The sequence below is a fragment of the Brassica napus genome, chromosome A2, assembly GCF_020379485.1.
Source record: "Brassica napus cultivar Da-Ae chromosome A2, Da-Ae, whole genome shotgun sequence".
NCBI classification, from domain to species: Eukaryota; Viridiplantae; Streptophyta; class Magnoliopsida; order Brassicales; family Brassicaceae; genus Brassica; species Brassica napus.
Window position 1 is genome coordinate 25,682,310 of NC_063435.1, and position 17,152 is coordinate 25,699,461.

The 17,152-nt window shown below is 29.1% G+C and overlaps 1 protein-coding gene across 1 annotated transcript; it reads left to right on the top strand.

Moving 5' to 3' along the window:
- Positions 1-8,839: 8,839 nt before the first annotated feature.
- LOC106369480 lies at positions 8,840-9,450 on the top strand. Its single transcript, XM_013809628.1, has 2 exons — positions 8,840-8,878; positions 8,989-9,450. Exons 1-2 carry the CDS (start codon positions 8,840-8,842, stop codon positions 9,448-9,450), a joined length of 501 nt encoding a protein of 166 aa, XP_013665082.1.
- Positions 9,451-17,152: the final 7,702 nt, after the last annotated feature.

Here is a 17,152-nt window from a genome sequence, read left to right on the forward strand (position 1 = left end):
CATATACCAAATGATTTTTAATTGATTAATATTTAGTTATAAATCTTAATGTTTTCAGCCTTTAATTATTTATGATTAAAATGTATTTACAGATAACAACAAAAAATATATATAAAAATTATTTTTTAACCATATAATATATTCATTATATAAATATTAGGGTAATATAAATTATATAATAAATGAATTTAATTATTCCTATGGATATCGACGACTCTAACCGCTCTAATTTTTAATATGGAAAAATTATTTCATAAATAATAGTATAGATGCTGACAAAAAATATATATAAATGATAAGATACAAAAATACTATATATGATTATATGGTTAATTGGTTATATTTTATTAAAATTTCCTATGATATTTGAATATTTGAACTGCGTCTCAATTTTTTAATTTTATTTCCATAAAAATCTTTTCTTAAATAGGAGGAGTTCGGCCGGTACCAACCTTTGTTAGTATATGATGATATATAATAAAATAATTTTACCAGAAAAAATCAAATAGAGACTATTAGAGATAAATTATCTCACATCGGAAGTTTAAGAGAAATTTAATTAATATAAAAGGTTAAGGGATATTCACTGATTACTGGTTAACTTTAAGTTGGAAACTTATCATAAGCCAGAATGTAACATGGTATCAGAGCTTAAATTCTAAACACCTACTAATATAACCCTTTCAACCAATTATAAATATCCTACTAAACCCTCGTGACCAGATAAAAAGTCCAAAAATTTCGAGATAGTTGGCCGATAAAAGCCATAATAGGGGTATTAGAGATAAAGTATCTTATATCCAAAGTTTAAAAAAAACTTAAGTAATATATAAAATGTTAAGAGCAATCTATTTATCTCACTTATCATCAATTGATTTTAAGTTGAAATATAATAGACCAAACTGTTGTGCTTAATAACCGCTGTCCCAACGCATTGTTAGTATCTTCATAAAAGTTTGAAATATACACACACGATGTTCTCAGAAACAGTTTATTAACTTTTTAATTAAAAATTAAGAAACAATTTTTTATATTCTCCTAAAAATCCCGCCCTAAAAACCCTTGATAATGATACTCTCACACTATTAATGTATGCGTTCGCGTTTGGTCGTTTTAGAGACTGTGTTAGTAACTGAGGATCTCAGGATATAAGCTCGTAAAGAGTCCAAATTTGATTTCTCTGTCGAACAACTTCGATCATGTCTTATCTTTTACTCACTTCTGTATGTCGAACATCTATGAAAATACCAATCGGAAGAATTCTTACAAAGTTTCTTGAAACGATCTCTAATTTATAAGGTTGACTTTTACCAAGGAAAATGCATTAATGCTGAATCCCACATGCATCATTCCCAGTGTGAATGAAAAATAAAACATGTAAGATGGGAATATGTGGAACCTACTAGTGTGATTAGAAGTCGTAGTTACTGACAATAATATAATTACTGTTGGGCAATGATCGAATATCTGAATTTTTAGAGGTATTTGTAATTTGCTTCGTATGCCGCAAATATCTAATTTTTTTTATTTGTTTTGCCTCGAAAAAATACGGATATCCGGAACACATATATTCGAAAATAAATAGATATTTGTTGATATTAACCAATACTTACGGATATCTCATCCATTTTGATTAATACAAATAAACTTAAAAATTTGATACAAATTTGTTTTATAAAATATTATTTGCATGATATATAAAATAAAAATTTAAAGAAATAGTGAAACTACATATTTTGTAAATTTTAAACTTAAGTTAACAATTATAATAAAACAAAACTTAAGAAAAAGTTATAATTGTTGTAAGTTTTTTCACCTTTTTTATGTAATACTTTAGTATAAGTAATAATGTGAGTATAATTTATCAAATCATATGTTAGAATAATAAATATATAAATTTATACATTTAAAACTGTAAATGTAAACAAGATATACATGTATTTATATATCGCCGGATCGGAGCAGATATCCGCTTCCCAAAATTTGAATATTTCTGATTTGCTTCGATTTCAGCAGATATTGATTTTTAGTATTTGTTTTGCTTCGAAAATTTACGGATATCCAGAATTTTTGGATCAAATCGAAAGGTATAATAGATCGAATCACATTTAACGAATAAAATACCCAGCTATCTATTAAATTACACTATCTATTTTTGTGCTAATTGAAAATTTTAATACTTACTTTAATTTTATATAGTTCAAGTATTGACATATACATAATAGTACAATAATATGTATGTATATATATATATATAACATCACAGATAATTACCTTAACTAATTCACTGAGAGATCTAAATTCGAACGATACCATCAGATCGCATACGGTTGTTGTAACAAACTCCTCAAACTCTGGCCATATGCGCAGTATTCTCAATAGAGAAGTTTCAATTAGGTATTAAAGATACAAAATGTCTATTTTAGTTTGATCTTAGTTCGTTATCAAAAAAGAAAAAAGAAAATTGATCCTAGATAACATATAAGAGCACTCACATCCATTAGTATCTCAAATAAAATATCTCATAAATAAAATAGTAAGAAATTTAATTTAGTTTAGTTTGTAATCTATATTATTAAAACATAAGCAGTAAAAAATCTACTTACAAAAAATAATAGTATCATTAAATTTATTTAACTTATTAAGTTATTATTAACTATATACACCATAGCTTAAATATTATTTGAATATTAAAAATTATATATCTAAGAAAATATAATTAATTATCTTTTTCTAAAGATTACATTTAAAATTTATCTTTACTATTTATATTTAAAATGTAAATGTATTTATTTATTTTTGATATTTATTCTAAATAATAAATTCGTAATTAATATTAACTATGATTATAAATAAATACTAATATATATTATTAAAAATAAGCACTAAAACTTTATTTACAAAAACTACAACTACATTTATTTAGTTTTCTATTATTTCGCCTACAATAACTTTATTATTATTATACATGTACACCATAGTCTAATGTATTATTTAAATATTTTAAAATTAGATATCTAAAAAATATTCTTAAATATCTTTTTCTAATATTTCATTTTAATAATATCCGGTAATATCTTTTTATTTAAAATATAAATATATATTTCTTTTTAATATTTTTTTTAAATAATACATCATCAAAAAACATCTCTGTTATCTCCTATGAGAACCTTATTTGATTCTCTCACCACTTTTTCCAGATATTTATACTTTTTGGATAGTGTTTTAGAAAATGGATCTGACTCTCAAGAGCTCGTAAAAGCTATCAACTCGAAATCCTATTCAGTAGAGCTCTATGGGGTTTTCTTTGATATCGAAGTTCTATCCCTATCTTTTGCTTCTGTTTTATTTTCTTATGTTCTTCGCTATCAGAACGTGACTGCAGGCAGAAGGAGATGCAGTCTATGAAGAACCAGAGATTATTGAGGTCATTACAAAGTACTTTGCTAATCTGTTCTCGACAAATAACTCAGACCCATCTAACATCGTGGAGGAAGCCTTAAGAAAGTCCATCACCCCAGAAGATAGGGACGCATTGACAGGTATACCCACAGCTAAGGAAATCAAAGAAGCCCTGTTCTTGATCCACCCAGATAAGGCCCCGGGGCCTGACGGCTTCTCGGCAGGGTTCTTCAGGACAAACTGGTCTACGGTTGGACCCGCCATCATAGCTGAAATTACGGACTTCTTCAGACATGGAACTCTCCCACAGAACATCAACCATACTCACCTGCGCCTAATACCAAAGATCACAGCACCAAAGACAGTGGCAGATTATAGACCGATAGCTTTGACTAACGTCTATTACAAGATTATTTCGAAAATCATCACGAGAAGGCTGCAACCGGTACTGGACTCCATCATCTCCGAAAATCAATCTGCTTTTGTGCCAAACAGAGTGATTACAGACAACATAATGATAACACACGAAACTCTTCATTTTCTCAAGAGATCGGGAGCTACAAAACATTGCTCTATGGCTGTGAAAACAGATATGAGCAAGGCTTATGATAGGCTAGAGTGGAAATTTATTGAGGCGGTGCTCCGGAGATTTGGATTCCATGAGGTTTTCTGCGGTTGGATTATGAGTTGCATCACGACAGTGACATACTCTGTCTTATTCAACGGCGAGGTCCAAGGAATGATATACCCAACTCGAGGCATCCGGCAGGGAGACCCGCTGTCCCCTTACATCTTCATACTTTGTAGCGAGGTTTTATCGGGTTTATGCATGGAGGCGCAGCGAAGAGGTTCACTGGCAGGGGTTCGGGTCGCAAGAGCTAGCCCAAGAATAAATCACTTATTATTCGCTGATGACACGATGTTCTTTGCCAAAACGACCATCAGTAGTGTCAATGCACTAAAGGAAGTCCTGAAGAAATATGAAGCTGCATCTGGTCAAATGATCAACACAGAGAAATCTGCGATCACTTTCTCCAAAAAGGCGCCAGCTGAAGTGAGAGAAAGGGTTAAAGAATGCCTGGGTATTGCTAAGGAAGGGGGGGTAGGAAAGTATCTAGGCTTGCCAGAGCACTTTGGGAGGAGGAAGAGAGATCTTTTCACCTCGATTGTGGATCGTATACGACAAAAAGCGGCAAGCTGGAGTACTCGTAAGCTCTCGGCCGGAGGAAAACTGACCATGTTGCAGTCAGTCCTGCTACCAATTCCCTCTTTCTCTATGATGGCTTTTAAACTGCCGAAAGGTCTCACCAATAGGATACAATCAGCCTTCACGAGATACTGGTGGGATGATAACCCGGAGACGCGGAAGATGTGCTGGATCGCTTGGTCGCGAGTTGCAAAACCGAAATCGGAAGGAGGGTTAGGAGTGAGAGACGTTGAGGCTTTCAATGATGCCCTACTAGCTAAGCAGGGGTGGCGGATTTTAAACAATCCAGACTGTCTACTTGCCAAAGTGATGACAGGAAAATATTGTACCACTTCCTCGTTCCTGGCTGTACCAGCTTCAAGCTCATGTTCACATGGATGGAGAAGCATCCTATGCGGAAGAGATCTCTTACTGCAGAACATGGGTAAAACTATAGGAAATGGAGAGAGTACAAAGATTTGGGAAGAACCGTGGATCTCACTGGATGTACCAACTAGACCGATTGGCCCGCCGAACCTCTCTTCAAAGGACCTAACAGTTTCACACTTGTTAACTCAACCAACAGGAGCTTGGGACCGAGATAAAGTGGATTTGCTGCTTCCCCATGAAGCTCATAAAATCCTTCTCCTTAAACCAAGTAGAACAGGAGGCCAAGATAAGCATTGCTGGTTAGCGACTAAAAGTGGTGAATACTCTACAAAGACAGGTTATCATACAGCCCTGAAGCAGTTACAGCCCGAACAGAGTCCACCCCCCCAACCGATGATATGTGACTGGATGGCAGACATTTGGTTGCTCCCCATCCCACCCAAGATAAAAGTTTTCCTATGGAAGATAGTACAGCGTGCGCTACCGTTGGGAGATACGCTAGCTTCAAGAGGTATCCCAGCAACGTGCCTCGCTTGCACTCATTGTGGAGATCGAGAGACGGCGAACCATCTGTTCTTGACATGTCCTTTTGCGAGACAGATTTGGAACCAAACCCCGATCCATAATGTGATGAACATAATTGATTCTGCAGATTTCCAAAGAGCCCTCAAAGACTCAAAGAAGGCCCGAAACCTTCCTCCCATAGGAATGAGAATGGGGTCTCTCTTTCCATGGATATGCTGGAACCTATGGATTGCTAGAAACCATAAGATATTTCAGAACAGGTGTTTTGAGGCGAAGGAGGTCCTCTCGAAAGCGATTGCGGACGCACTGGAATGGCAAACAGCTCAGGAACAGTCTATCACTGGTCTGGCCACTGAGCAGAACACAATTGTCCAAAGGCCTCCTCCCCAAATGAACCCAGATATCATCACGGTGAACACAGATGCAGCTTGGAAGGAATCAGAACAGAAAGCGGGGTTGGCTTGGCTGTTCTCGGATAACACAGGCAGGATACTGGCACGGGGAACCTCGCTCGAACTCTACGTCCCCTCCCCCTTAGTGGCAGAGGGCATGGCGTTAAGAGAAGCCTTACTCCATGCGCAAGCTCTTGGCTTTAACAAACTATGCATCAAATCAGACGCTCAGATCATCATCAGAGCTATCAATAGGAGAGACCCAATCAAGGAACTTTGCGGAATCCTACAGGATATCCTAAATTTGTCTTGTTACCTCTCTGTTTCCTCCTTCATTTTTATTTCTCGCAAAGACAATATGGCCGCTGATGCTCTTGCTAAGAGAGTATTAGTTGAAACAATCTATGTGTAATCTCCTTTCTTTTTAATGAAGTAGTCGTTCAAAAAAAAAAGAACGTGACTGCAGGCTCATTGGCAAAAAACGCTTTGCGTTTGGCCACTTCTTTGTACTAGCTATTCGCAATTATTAATCAATTTGGTGTTAAAAAAGGATAGTGTTTTAGAAACCTCCATGGAGTTGCCTTAATCATGCTGTTGTACATATACACACTGTTCAACTAACCAAATTCTACCGTTAGTATTCTTAGGGATCCGTTTAATCTCTCATAGCATTTGATAATAATAATGAAGTGAATAGAAGAAAAAAAAGCTCAGTATCCCCAAAATGTGAAGATTTGTATACTGCCTACAAAAATTTAGTGGCACACTAAGAATAAAACCGGTGGAGGATACATCAATACTATTAAACAAGAAAACTTTTTATATACTTACAAACCGTTGGGTCATTACATTAATTAAATTTTCTATTATTTCTCATTCAACTAACTTAGTTATTACTCCCTCCATTTCATAATACTTGATATTTTGCCTTAGTGCACAAAGATTAAAAAAGTTAGATTTAAGAAAAAAAAGCATTTAAAAAATATAGTTTTTAAATCATTTAAACAATTATAAAAAAACACGTAAAATCTAATTGGTTGAACAGTTTCCAATAAAGTTAAAGTTAATCTTAAAACCTCAAAACTTCATGTAAATTGAAACAAAATATTTCTTCTAAAATATCATCTATATTGAAATGGAGGGGGTATTAAATATATACTATATATAACATATTATTTTTATATTTTCAAAATAAGATTTCTAAAGGATTCTTAAGTATCTTTTTCTAAGATTACATTAAATAGTTTATATTTAAAATGTAAATATATTTTTTATTTTTGGTATTTAATTTTAAATAATAACATTCGTAATAAATATTAAATATTATTATAAATGAATACTAATTCATTTTTTGATTTATAGAATAAGAAATAAAAGTTCTATAATATTTATATATACATAATTGATATTCATAATTAAATTGGTAAACCAATTAATAAATATAAAGTTAATTAATCCATTTATTAAATATTTAAATTTTTTAAAAAATAATTACATATGGAAAATAACATATATTAATAAATTTTAAAAAACTACTTCAACTTATTAAAATAAAATATTAAAGTAAGATATTTAAACTAATAAATATTTGTATATTTTAATATACATATTCAAATTAGAATATTAAAATATAATTAAATATATTTGAATTTGTTAAAAATACAATATTAACCCTAGGGGTATTAGTGTCTTTTACGCTTTATTAAAAGTGGAGGTAAAAGTGGTTAGTGTAAACATGAAAAGTGGTAGTATGAATGTGAAATTTGTGGAAATTTCCCATTTCTTAATTGATATGTATAATCATATATTATATATTTATATCATATAACAATGAATAGACCAATCGTTCTATTTTTTCTTAACTTGAGTTTATCATGTATGGTATAAGCACACAATAATTACACGGCACATGAACGTGAGAAGCCTTCGAAACAAAAAGACACATGAACGTGAGATAAGTTTTTTAAAATGTAAGAGAATTATGAGATATGTTTTTTGTATTGTGAAGAGATTGGTTATTTTCTATAAATATATTAGGTCACACACCATTCTATTCATTATTGAATGAAAATATTTTAACAATTCTAACCTCATGTCTTAAACTCCTATACCTTATAGACACCCGTAAAACATTAATTTTATAAGTTATAGAATATGAAATTATTAGAATTTTGATTAGTTTATTTTAGGTCACACAAAATATTTGTTTAGTTTTTAGAGTGATTCTCTTTTAACAGTATTAAATTAAAGAATCACAAATCAAATATTTTATTCAAATTTATATACTATTAAAAAGTATATCATTTTTTCTAAGAAAATATCATCAGATTTATATAGGTTTTTATCGGGTTAATCATTATCACATCGCAGATTAATGATGGGCTTTTGAGTTTTTACCAAATTTTATAAGATTTTTACTTATCACGTTTTAACTAAATCTGAACCGGACTATACATAGATCACCGAATTGACCGGTTTGACCACAGGTTTGGGTCGTGTATAAAAACACTGATAATATATTTATTCTAAGTAAATCTTATGTCTCACCAACTTAACAAATATAACTCTTATAAAATATATACAAAATATAAAAATGACGTTGTAAAATGAAAGTGTACATAAAAATCTTAAATAAACTAATTGATAAATTCTATAATTTTAAACAAAAAAAAATCTTCTTTGATATAATGAAACTTTATAACTTAATAATGTATATCAAAACCATAACATTAATTTATATCTAACAATGTTATTATCAGAAGACAATCTGCACTTTCGAAGCGCGGATCAAAATCTAGTCAATACTATTAAAACAAAATCATTATCTCCTAAAGTAAAAATTCTTTTTGGAATGTTAGGGATGATTCCAAAGGGTCTTGGATATGGAGGAAACTTTTGAAGTTGAGGGATGTAGCATATAACTATCTTAAGGTGGACATCAGGGATGGCACAAGCTGTCACTTCTGGTTTGATGATTGATTGGGTAAAGGGCGTTTGATCGACATCACCGGAGCTGCAGGTACTATCTATCTTGGTGTGCGGAGACACGCCACAGTTAGTGAAACGGTAACAACGAACGGATGGAACATTCAGGGGCAGATAAGTAGGCGCTTTCAAGAGTTACGTAACAGCATTCTGGCTATAGATGCTCCTCAGCCTGAGAGCGGAAGAGATGTAATGCTTTGGAGACACGAGGTTGATGACTACAGAGATACTTTTTCTTCATCCAAAACTTGGGATCAACTGAGATTGAAGCGCAATAAGGTGGGATGGTATAGAGTGGTTTGGTTCCCACAAGGAGTTCCCCGCTACTTTTTTATCACTTGGCTGGCCATTAAGAATAGGCTTTCTACGGGTGATCGTATGAGACACTGGGGAATGATTCAAGGATGTGAACTGTTTGGAGAAAGAGATGAGATAAGAGACCATATGTACTTTTCATGTCCCTATTCCTACACGATATGGGAGGCTCCTGCTCATAAACTTGTGGGTTCTTGTGTTAGCCCAGACTGGCAGTGGACATTGCAGCGTCTGTCTACAGGCAATGGGCACTAAAGGAGTAGACTCTTGCATAGTTCGACTCTTCTTTCAGACCCTAATCTACCACATTTGGCGAGAGAGAAACGCTAGGCGACACCAGCAACGTAGACACTCAATAGAGCAGATGAAGAGATTCATTGATAAGGCTATGAGGAACAAGATTTATTCACTCAAATATAAGTCGGAGCACAAGTTGGGAGGAATGCTAGGAGATGGTTTGAAATCACACTTTGATATCGATTTTTATAACACAGCTTAGAGATATAGCAAATAGATTGTTCCTCTCATGTAAATAACATTCTTTTACTTATTATCAATAAATTTGAAATTTCATCAAAAAAATCATTTTTGATCTACTTACAAATAATATAGGTTGGACAATTACAATTAACTAGCCTTCCTATTATTTCTACTTATAGCTAACTTAATTATTATTAAATATATATATCCTAGCCTAAAATTAAGGAGCTAAATAAATAATATATTGATTTTTAAAGTAATAAATTTAATTTATATTAAAACTAAATTTAAGTAACTAATCAATTATATTTTATTTATTATATATAAAATAATTATATATGCCTAATAATTCGTATACATACAACTGTACTTTAATCCAAATGCAAGAAACAAATCCTTCAAAACTTTCAACAAATTCAAAATAATATAACTCTTTATATGGAGTATTAAAATTAGACATTATATATATATATATATATATTTGATAAAATAAATATCAGTTAGCTACTATTAATATTTAATGACATAATTAAAATTTATGAGTATAGTTTTAAGGTTTATTCCAACAAACATGTAAAATATTTATCAAATATAAAAATAATTGAACAAAACATAAAACACACTTTAACTTAGGCTTAGGCGTTCAGGTACCCGTTAGGATATGAGTTGGGTATTTTGAATTTTGGTTCTAAAAGTCTTATTCTAGTAAATTTGTAAGTATGAATCGGATTCGGATATAATACATCGGTTTTGGTTCTAATTTGTATCAGATCCTAAAACCTATAAAGTAACCATATATCTATCGGATTTGAGTGATATTGGTTCTGTTCCGATATATCCGAAGTTAAATCCAAAATTTAAAAGCAAAACATAAGAAATAAATACTTATTTATATATAATTGGATATTTAAGATACTTATTTAAAAAAAAATATACTTAGTTAAGATACCATTTGAAAATAAATATAGAATTGAATATTTGAAGTAAATATTTATGTTTCAAATATTCATATTTGTGATTAATTTGGACATGCATTGGATTGGATTTTCAGATTTTTTTGGGTTTTTTTTTCGGGTTACTTGTTCAGGTTTGCCAAAATAATACTTCGGGTTTGGATATGTTTTGTACCACCCTACAAGATACATTCTGGTATTTTTATATTTCAAACCGGGTACGGATCAGATATTTTTGGTTTAGTTTCAGTTCAGACTTCGGGTTATGGATTTTAAATCCATGCCTACATTAAATAAATAAAAAAATGCGATTATACAAAGTTGTCAAAGAAATATATCCCGCGCTTTAAAAGGGTGAGTCAAAATCTAATTTATTTATACTATTAAAAAAAAAAGTCATATGAAGTTTTCATGTGTGATTTTTTTTTTAATTTAGACCTAATAAAATATTTCAAGAATATCCTTTTATGATCCATTTTAATGTATCAAAGCATTGAGAAGCTTTAGTTCAATGTATATAGGTTCATCAAATGTAGATGTATATTTTATATCAATGAAAATTATGATTCATGATTTAAAACTATAAGTTTTTTTTTTAATTTGACACACATCATCCTTATACAATTTTGAATATACTTGGGTATAACATTTAGGTGAATACAATATTTAGTATGTTTATGATTTTTAAAACTATAATAATAGAAGTTATGAATTTTTTATCTGTAAATTTTTTTTTGGATCATCCCATAAAAATTTATCAAATGTATGTTTTTATTTACCTAATAATATGCTAACAATTAATTCTTATGTAACTAAACTTAAATATAAATGAAGTTATTACACAAACTTGCATACAAATTTTAAACTTGAAATATTAAAATATTAAAATATTAATATAAAATATTTAATAAATATATTATCTACGATAGTTTTCAACAACAAAACTTAAATATGACTCTATGTGCTATAAAAATTTATTCATTAATGTATGCTCCGTTGTTTATATGACGCCTAAAATTACGAAATATCTAATACAAAATCATTTATACAATTTCAAAAGAAAATAATTATAATCAATCAGTTTAATATCTAACAAATCAGTTGCTATCTAGATATTCTAAGCACATACTATACTAATATCTATCCTATTAACTGAAATCATAAAAGAAAATCATATACATTAAAATTTATTTAGATATCATCATATATTCATAAAACCTAAAATGAAAACTATATATGTATACTTTCAACTAAATCTACAAAACATCATATTCTCATACTCATGTCTCTCAACATGTTTATCCTAATATTTAGAGTTTTATATTTATTTATTTTCAAAATGATTTGGAGTAACATCTATAATATTTTTTTAATCAAAGACATTTTGTAGTAATAATTTTAATTAAATCACATGAAAATAAATTATAGAATTCGAAGATAACAACAAACTATTTACAACTAGTCACAAATTTTTGGGTTTGCAAAAAAATCATAAATTTTTGGGATGTAAATGTAAATCTTTTCTATAAATAAAACTCGTGCGGATGTAACGATCAAAGATCTAGTTAATTTTTATCTTCACCTTTTTTATGTTTTGCATATTATTTTTGGTTTACGCATTTTAAACAATAAAAACATCTCAGTTGTTGACGATTAATAAATAAACTCTAATCGATCGCTCTTAACGGCGATCCAACAGTGCATGACCTATAATTTCTTTCGCTACACACCCTATAAAAATTATAGAAAAAATATAAAATTTATACACATGATATTTATAACGTTTAAATGGTCAATTGCTAGAAGTATTTGAATAACGTTTAGAATTTACAACATTTGCTTTTTTTCCTCTAAAGATTCCAAGGTGATCGACCACCCATGAAGATAGTAAAAGCGACTCAATAACCAACCAACCAACCAACCAAGAAATATATGACATTTATGTTACCTGTATTGTTTATACTTTATAGGGTTTTACTGTATATACATTAACTAGCAGGCGCAAGAAGCATATATCCACCAAATCAATCACAAAAGACGCAGGTTTCCATAAGTGGCAAGAGGCTTCTCAGCCATCAGTCATCACCAATTGCTTTTCAACTTAGCTTACTAGGAGAGTGACTATCGCTCCTTCACAACCACCAAACCTCACATCATCTCTCGACGTGGACATCGACTATGGACGATCACTATATAGTGCTTTCATTTTATTCTTAAATATTTTGATTTGAGGGATTAAATACAACTTAATAAATATACATTTTCATAAATTTTATCTAATTAAGCGGACGAAACAATAAGCTCAACCAATGGATTTCAAATAATTGATGGGAGTTAACAGTTCAACCAGAAAATTCTGCAAAGCCATTATTTAGATTAAACTACAAAAAACTAGTCTTTACTTATTGCTGTACTTTAGCCCCCTATTATTAGGGTATGAATGGTGATCAGGGAACGGCGAGGAATAATGCGTTCCCTAACGTTCCTGAAAAAAATCACAATTCACAAGGAATAATAATTTCCTCTCACTTCCTTTCATTTTTTTTTTGTAGAGAATTAAAGAACAAAAGTATTCCTTGTTAAAAGTGATAAGGAACAACCATTCATTTTCATTCCTGCTATTTTATTCCCTAACATTCCTTTTTAATTTGTTCCTCTTATTTTCCGAATGGTCACCAGTCAGACCTTAATGTTTTGCTTTGCTTCTTGCATTAATCTTCAGCCCGCAGAAGCTTAAGAGAACTATCTCCAACCACGACCAAAATACTCGGCCTTGATGAGACAATCGATCACTTTAAGAACAAGATATAAATAAAATATAGTAATAATTTATGACAAATTTAGTAGGATAGCTTTTTCTAAATTTTTGTTACAAAAATAGTTCTTAGTGAGAAAAAAGACAAAAATAAATTTTATAAAGAATAAAAATGCATTTATACCCTAGAGTTAACTAATTTATATTTAGGGTTTAGAGTTAAGAGGTGTGAAGTTTTGAGGATAGAGTTTCAAATTTTAAAAAATAAATATTAAAATTTTTAAAATAAAAATAAATTATTTTGGTCATTTTCTTTATAGAAAGTTATTTTTGTGACAAGAACTTAAAAATAGCTATTTGAGAGAATTGCCCATAATTTATCCAACTAATAAAGCATAGTAGTTACTTTAAGTGTAATCCATTACTAGGTGTCTTCCTGCACCATGTGCAGTAAAAAAAGTTTAAAATATTTTTTAACAGGTAAATATAAATTATATTTTAAAATAAAATTTTATTAATATTGTAAATTTTTGTCTTCGTATCAATATTTTAATATAAATTTGATTAATTAAACATAAAAAATATATTTAAGAATATGCATGTATATATTTGAAATTATAATCTTAGATAGATTTTTTATCTATTTATTTTAATTAAATATATTAAATACATTTGTAAAAGTTGCATAATTACTAAAAACATAAAATTAAATAATACTTATAAAATCTGTAGATATATAAGAAAATAATGATTTTACGATTAAATTTTTATATTTTCTAAAAAAATTGTATATATTTTTGAAATTTTTAGTAATAAAATTGTATAATTAAAAAATATATAATTAAATTATATTTCGAAATTTATAATGCCATATTTGTATATATTTATTTTAATGATGATTTATGAGTTATTTACATATCTAAAAACAAATTTGAAAATATAAATTGACATTAAATGTAATATATGAGTTATTACGATATTTTAAAAAGTTTACCAAAAATATAAATAAAATTAAATGCAATTGCCCAAAATCTATCTATTTATTTTAATTAAATATATTAAGTACATTTGTAAAAGTTTCATAATTACCAAAAATTAAAATTAAACAATATTTATAAAATTTGTAGATATATAAGAAAATAATGATTTTACGATTAAATTTGTATAATTTTCTAAAAAAATTGTATACATTTTGAAAATTTTAGTAATAATTTGTATAATTTAAAAATATATAATTAAATTATATTTCGAAATTTATAATGTCATATTTGAATATATTTATTTAATGATGATTTATGAGTTAATCCCATATTCTAAAACAATTTCCAAAATATAAATTGACATTAAATGTAATATATGAGTTATTATCATATTTTATAAAGTTTACCAAAAGTATAAATTAACATTAAATACAATTGTCCACATCATATTAAGCTATAAGACATGTCATCAATTTCAGTAGCCACGTCATATTTGTTTTGTGAAATTAATTGTAGAAATGACATGTGGCAAAATCACTTCACAAATATAGTCTAGGGAAATTTATAATGCCAGATTTGAATATATTTTATTTTAATGATGATTTATGAGTTATTCCCATATCTAAAAAAAATCCGAAAATATAAATTGACATTAAATGTAATATATGAGTTATTACGATATTTTAAAAAGTTTACCAAAAATATAAATTAAATTAAATGCAATTGTCTAAAATCTATCTATTTATTTTAATTAAATATATTAAGTACATTTGTAAAAGTTGCATAATTACCAAAAATTAGAATTAAACAATATTTATAAAATTTGTAGATATATAGAAAATAATGATTTTACGATTAAATTTATAAAATTTTCTAAAAAAATTGTAAACATTTTTGAAAATTTTAGTAATAAATTATATAATTTAAAAATATATAATTAAATTATATTTCGAAATTTATAATGTCATATTTGAATATATTTATTTTAATGATGATTTATGAGTTATTCTCATATTCTAAAAAAAGTTTCAAAAATATAAATTGACATTAAATATAATATATGAATTATTACTATATTTTATAAAGTTTACCAAAAGTATAAATTAACATTAAATGCAATTGTCCATGTCATATTAAGCTATAAGACATGTCATCAATTTTAGTAGCCACATCATATTTGTTTTCTGAAATTGATTTTAGAAATGACGTGTAACAAAATCACTTTGCAAATATAGTCTACATGTTACAATATAGTCAATTTCGAAATTAAATCTTAGCATCGAAAAAATAACATTCAATCTGGTGGATTCTACGTGGCTCGTATGTGTGGATCCTTTGAACATTTATCTCTTCAATGATTCTTCTACATGAATAGTGCCATAGTGGTGAGTGGTGACTATTCTGGTGTTTGACCTTTTTCTTGGTATTCTTATATAAACATTTTGGTACCGGAATATAGTGAATGGTAGATAGTGCACATGTGACATGTATACCGACCAATTTTCTAGTTTTCTTTGTATACGTACGGTATACCAAATGATTTTTCTTGTTTTGATAAAGTATCGCACATCAGTTCTATATTTGTAAATAAAAAAAACATTATTATGTATTGGTCATGAATCTTTTGTTCTTTTGAAAATCGTAAAGATACACGCAAACATGGTTGCAATTGCAGTGTGATAGACGTGGGTGGACGTTTGGATATTCAGTTTTGCTCGGTTTTAGTCTGGTCTGGATCTTCGGGTTTTAGAGAATTAGACATCTTTAAGTACTTGTAATTTTTTTATTCGGTTTTGGATCGGTTTCTCTCGGTAACATGTGTCAGCTTTCTATAGACAACTATAAATACCAACACTAACTGATAACTATTGTCAATACATTTGGGGTTAGTCTTTGGGCAAGGCCGGTTGAAGACCAGGGGCCAGCGGTGCACCGAAAGTCCATTGCTGGAGGGGGCCCATAATTTTTTTATTGTAGTAGTACAATTTTTTAATGTAAAATATACATATAACATTTTTTTAATAAAACGAAATTAATAAATCTAACTTTATGGAAACACAATCTTATTCATGTTAATCTGTTACATTTTTACCAATTATAATTAATATTAAAATATTATAATCAACATTTATGTGAGCTTATTAGGCATGAATATATTTCATCAAGACGTCTTCTTTTCTTCTAAAAAATGTTCATATTTCCATTAACGATACAATTGTAAAATATCTCAAATTCGTTCATTCTTCAAGGATTCTTGCATAATTGATTAGTTTTTGTAAGTGATCTTTAAAATTTTGTTTACTATCATGTTTTTTGTTTATAGATCACTAATTTTTTTGGTAGAGCAGAATATTTTTTTTTTGTTTCTAAAACCTAGAATTGTTTTTGTTTTTTTGTTTCAGGTTTCCATTTCACTTTCAACTTCATCAATTCAGTTTCTGGTTCTTAAATCCAGGTCTATTTTTCTTTTACTCAACTTTGAAAAATTAACTTGACCTTGAAGCAGGACCGGCTAAAAAAATATTATAGTTTGAAAGTTTTTGTAGAAGCAAATGATCTGGTTCTCAATAAAAAAGAAGCTATAAAAAAAAGCAAAAGTGTTTTATTATTCTGGTTGTGCTTACTTTTCAAATGAAAACGATTTTATTTTACCTTGTAATTACAATATCAAATTTTCAATTTCATCTCGTAAATGTCTTTTTTTTTTTTTTTTGCCCAGAGCCTGTAAAAGGTTTGAGTCGACCCTGTTTTTGGGCTTGGTGCATATTGGGCATAACAGGCAGCAAGCC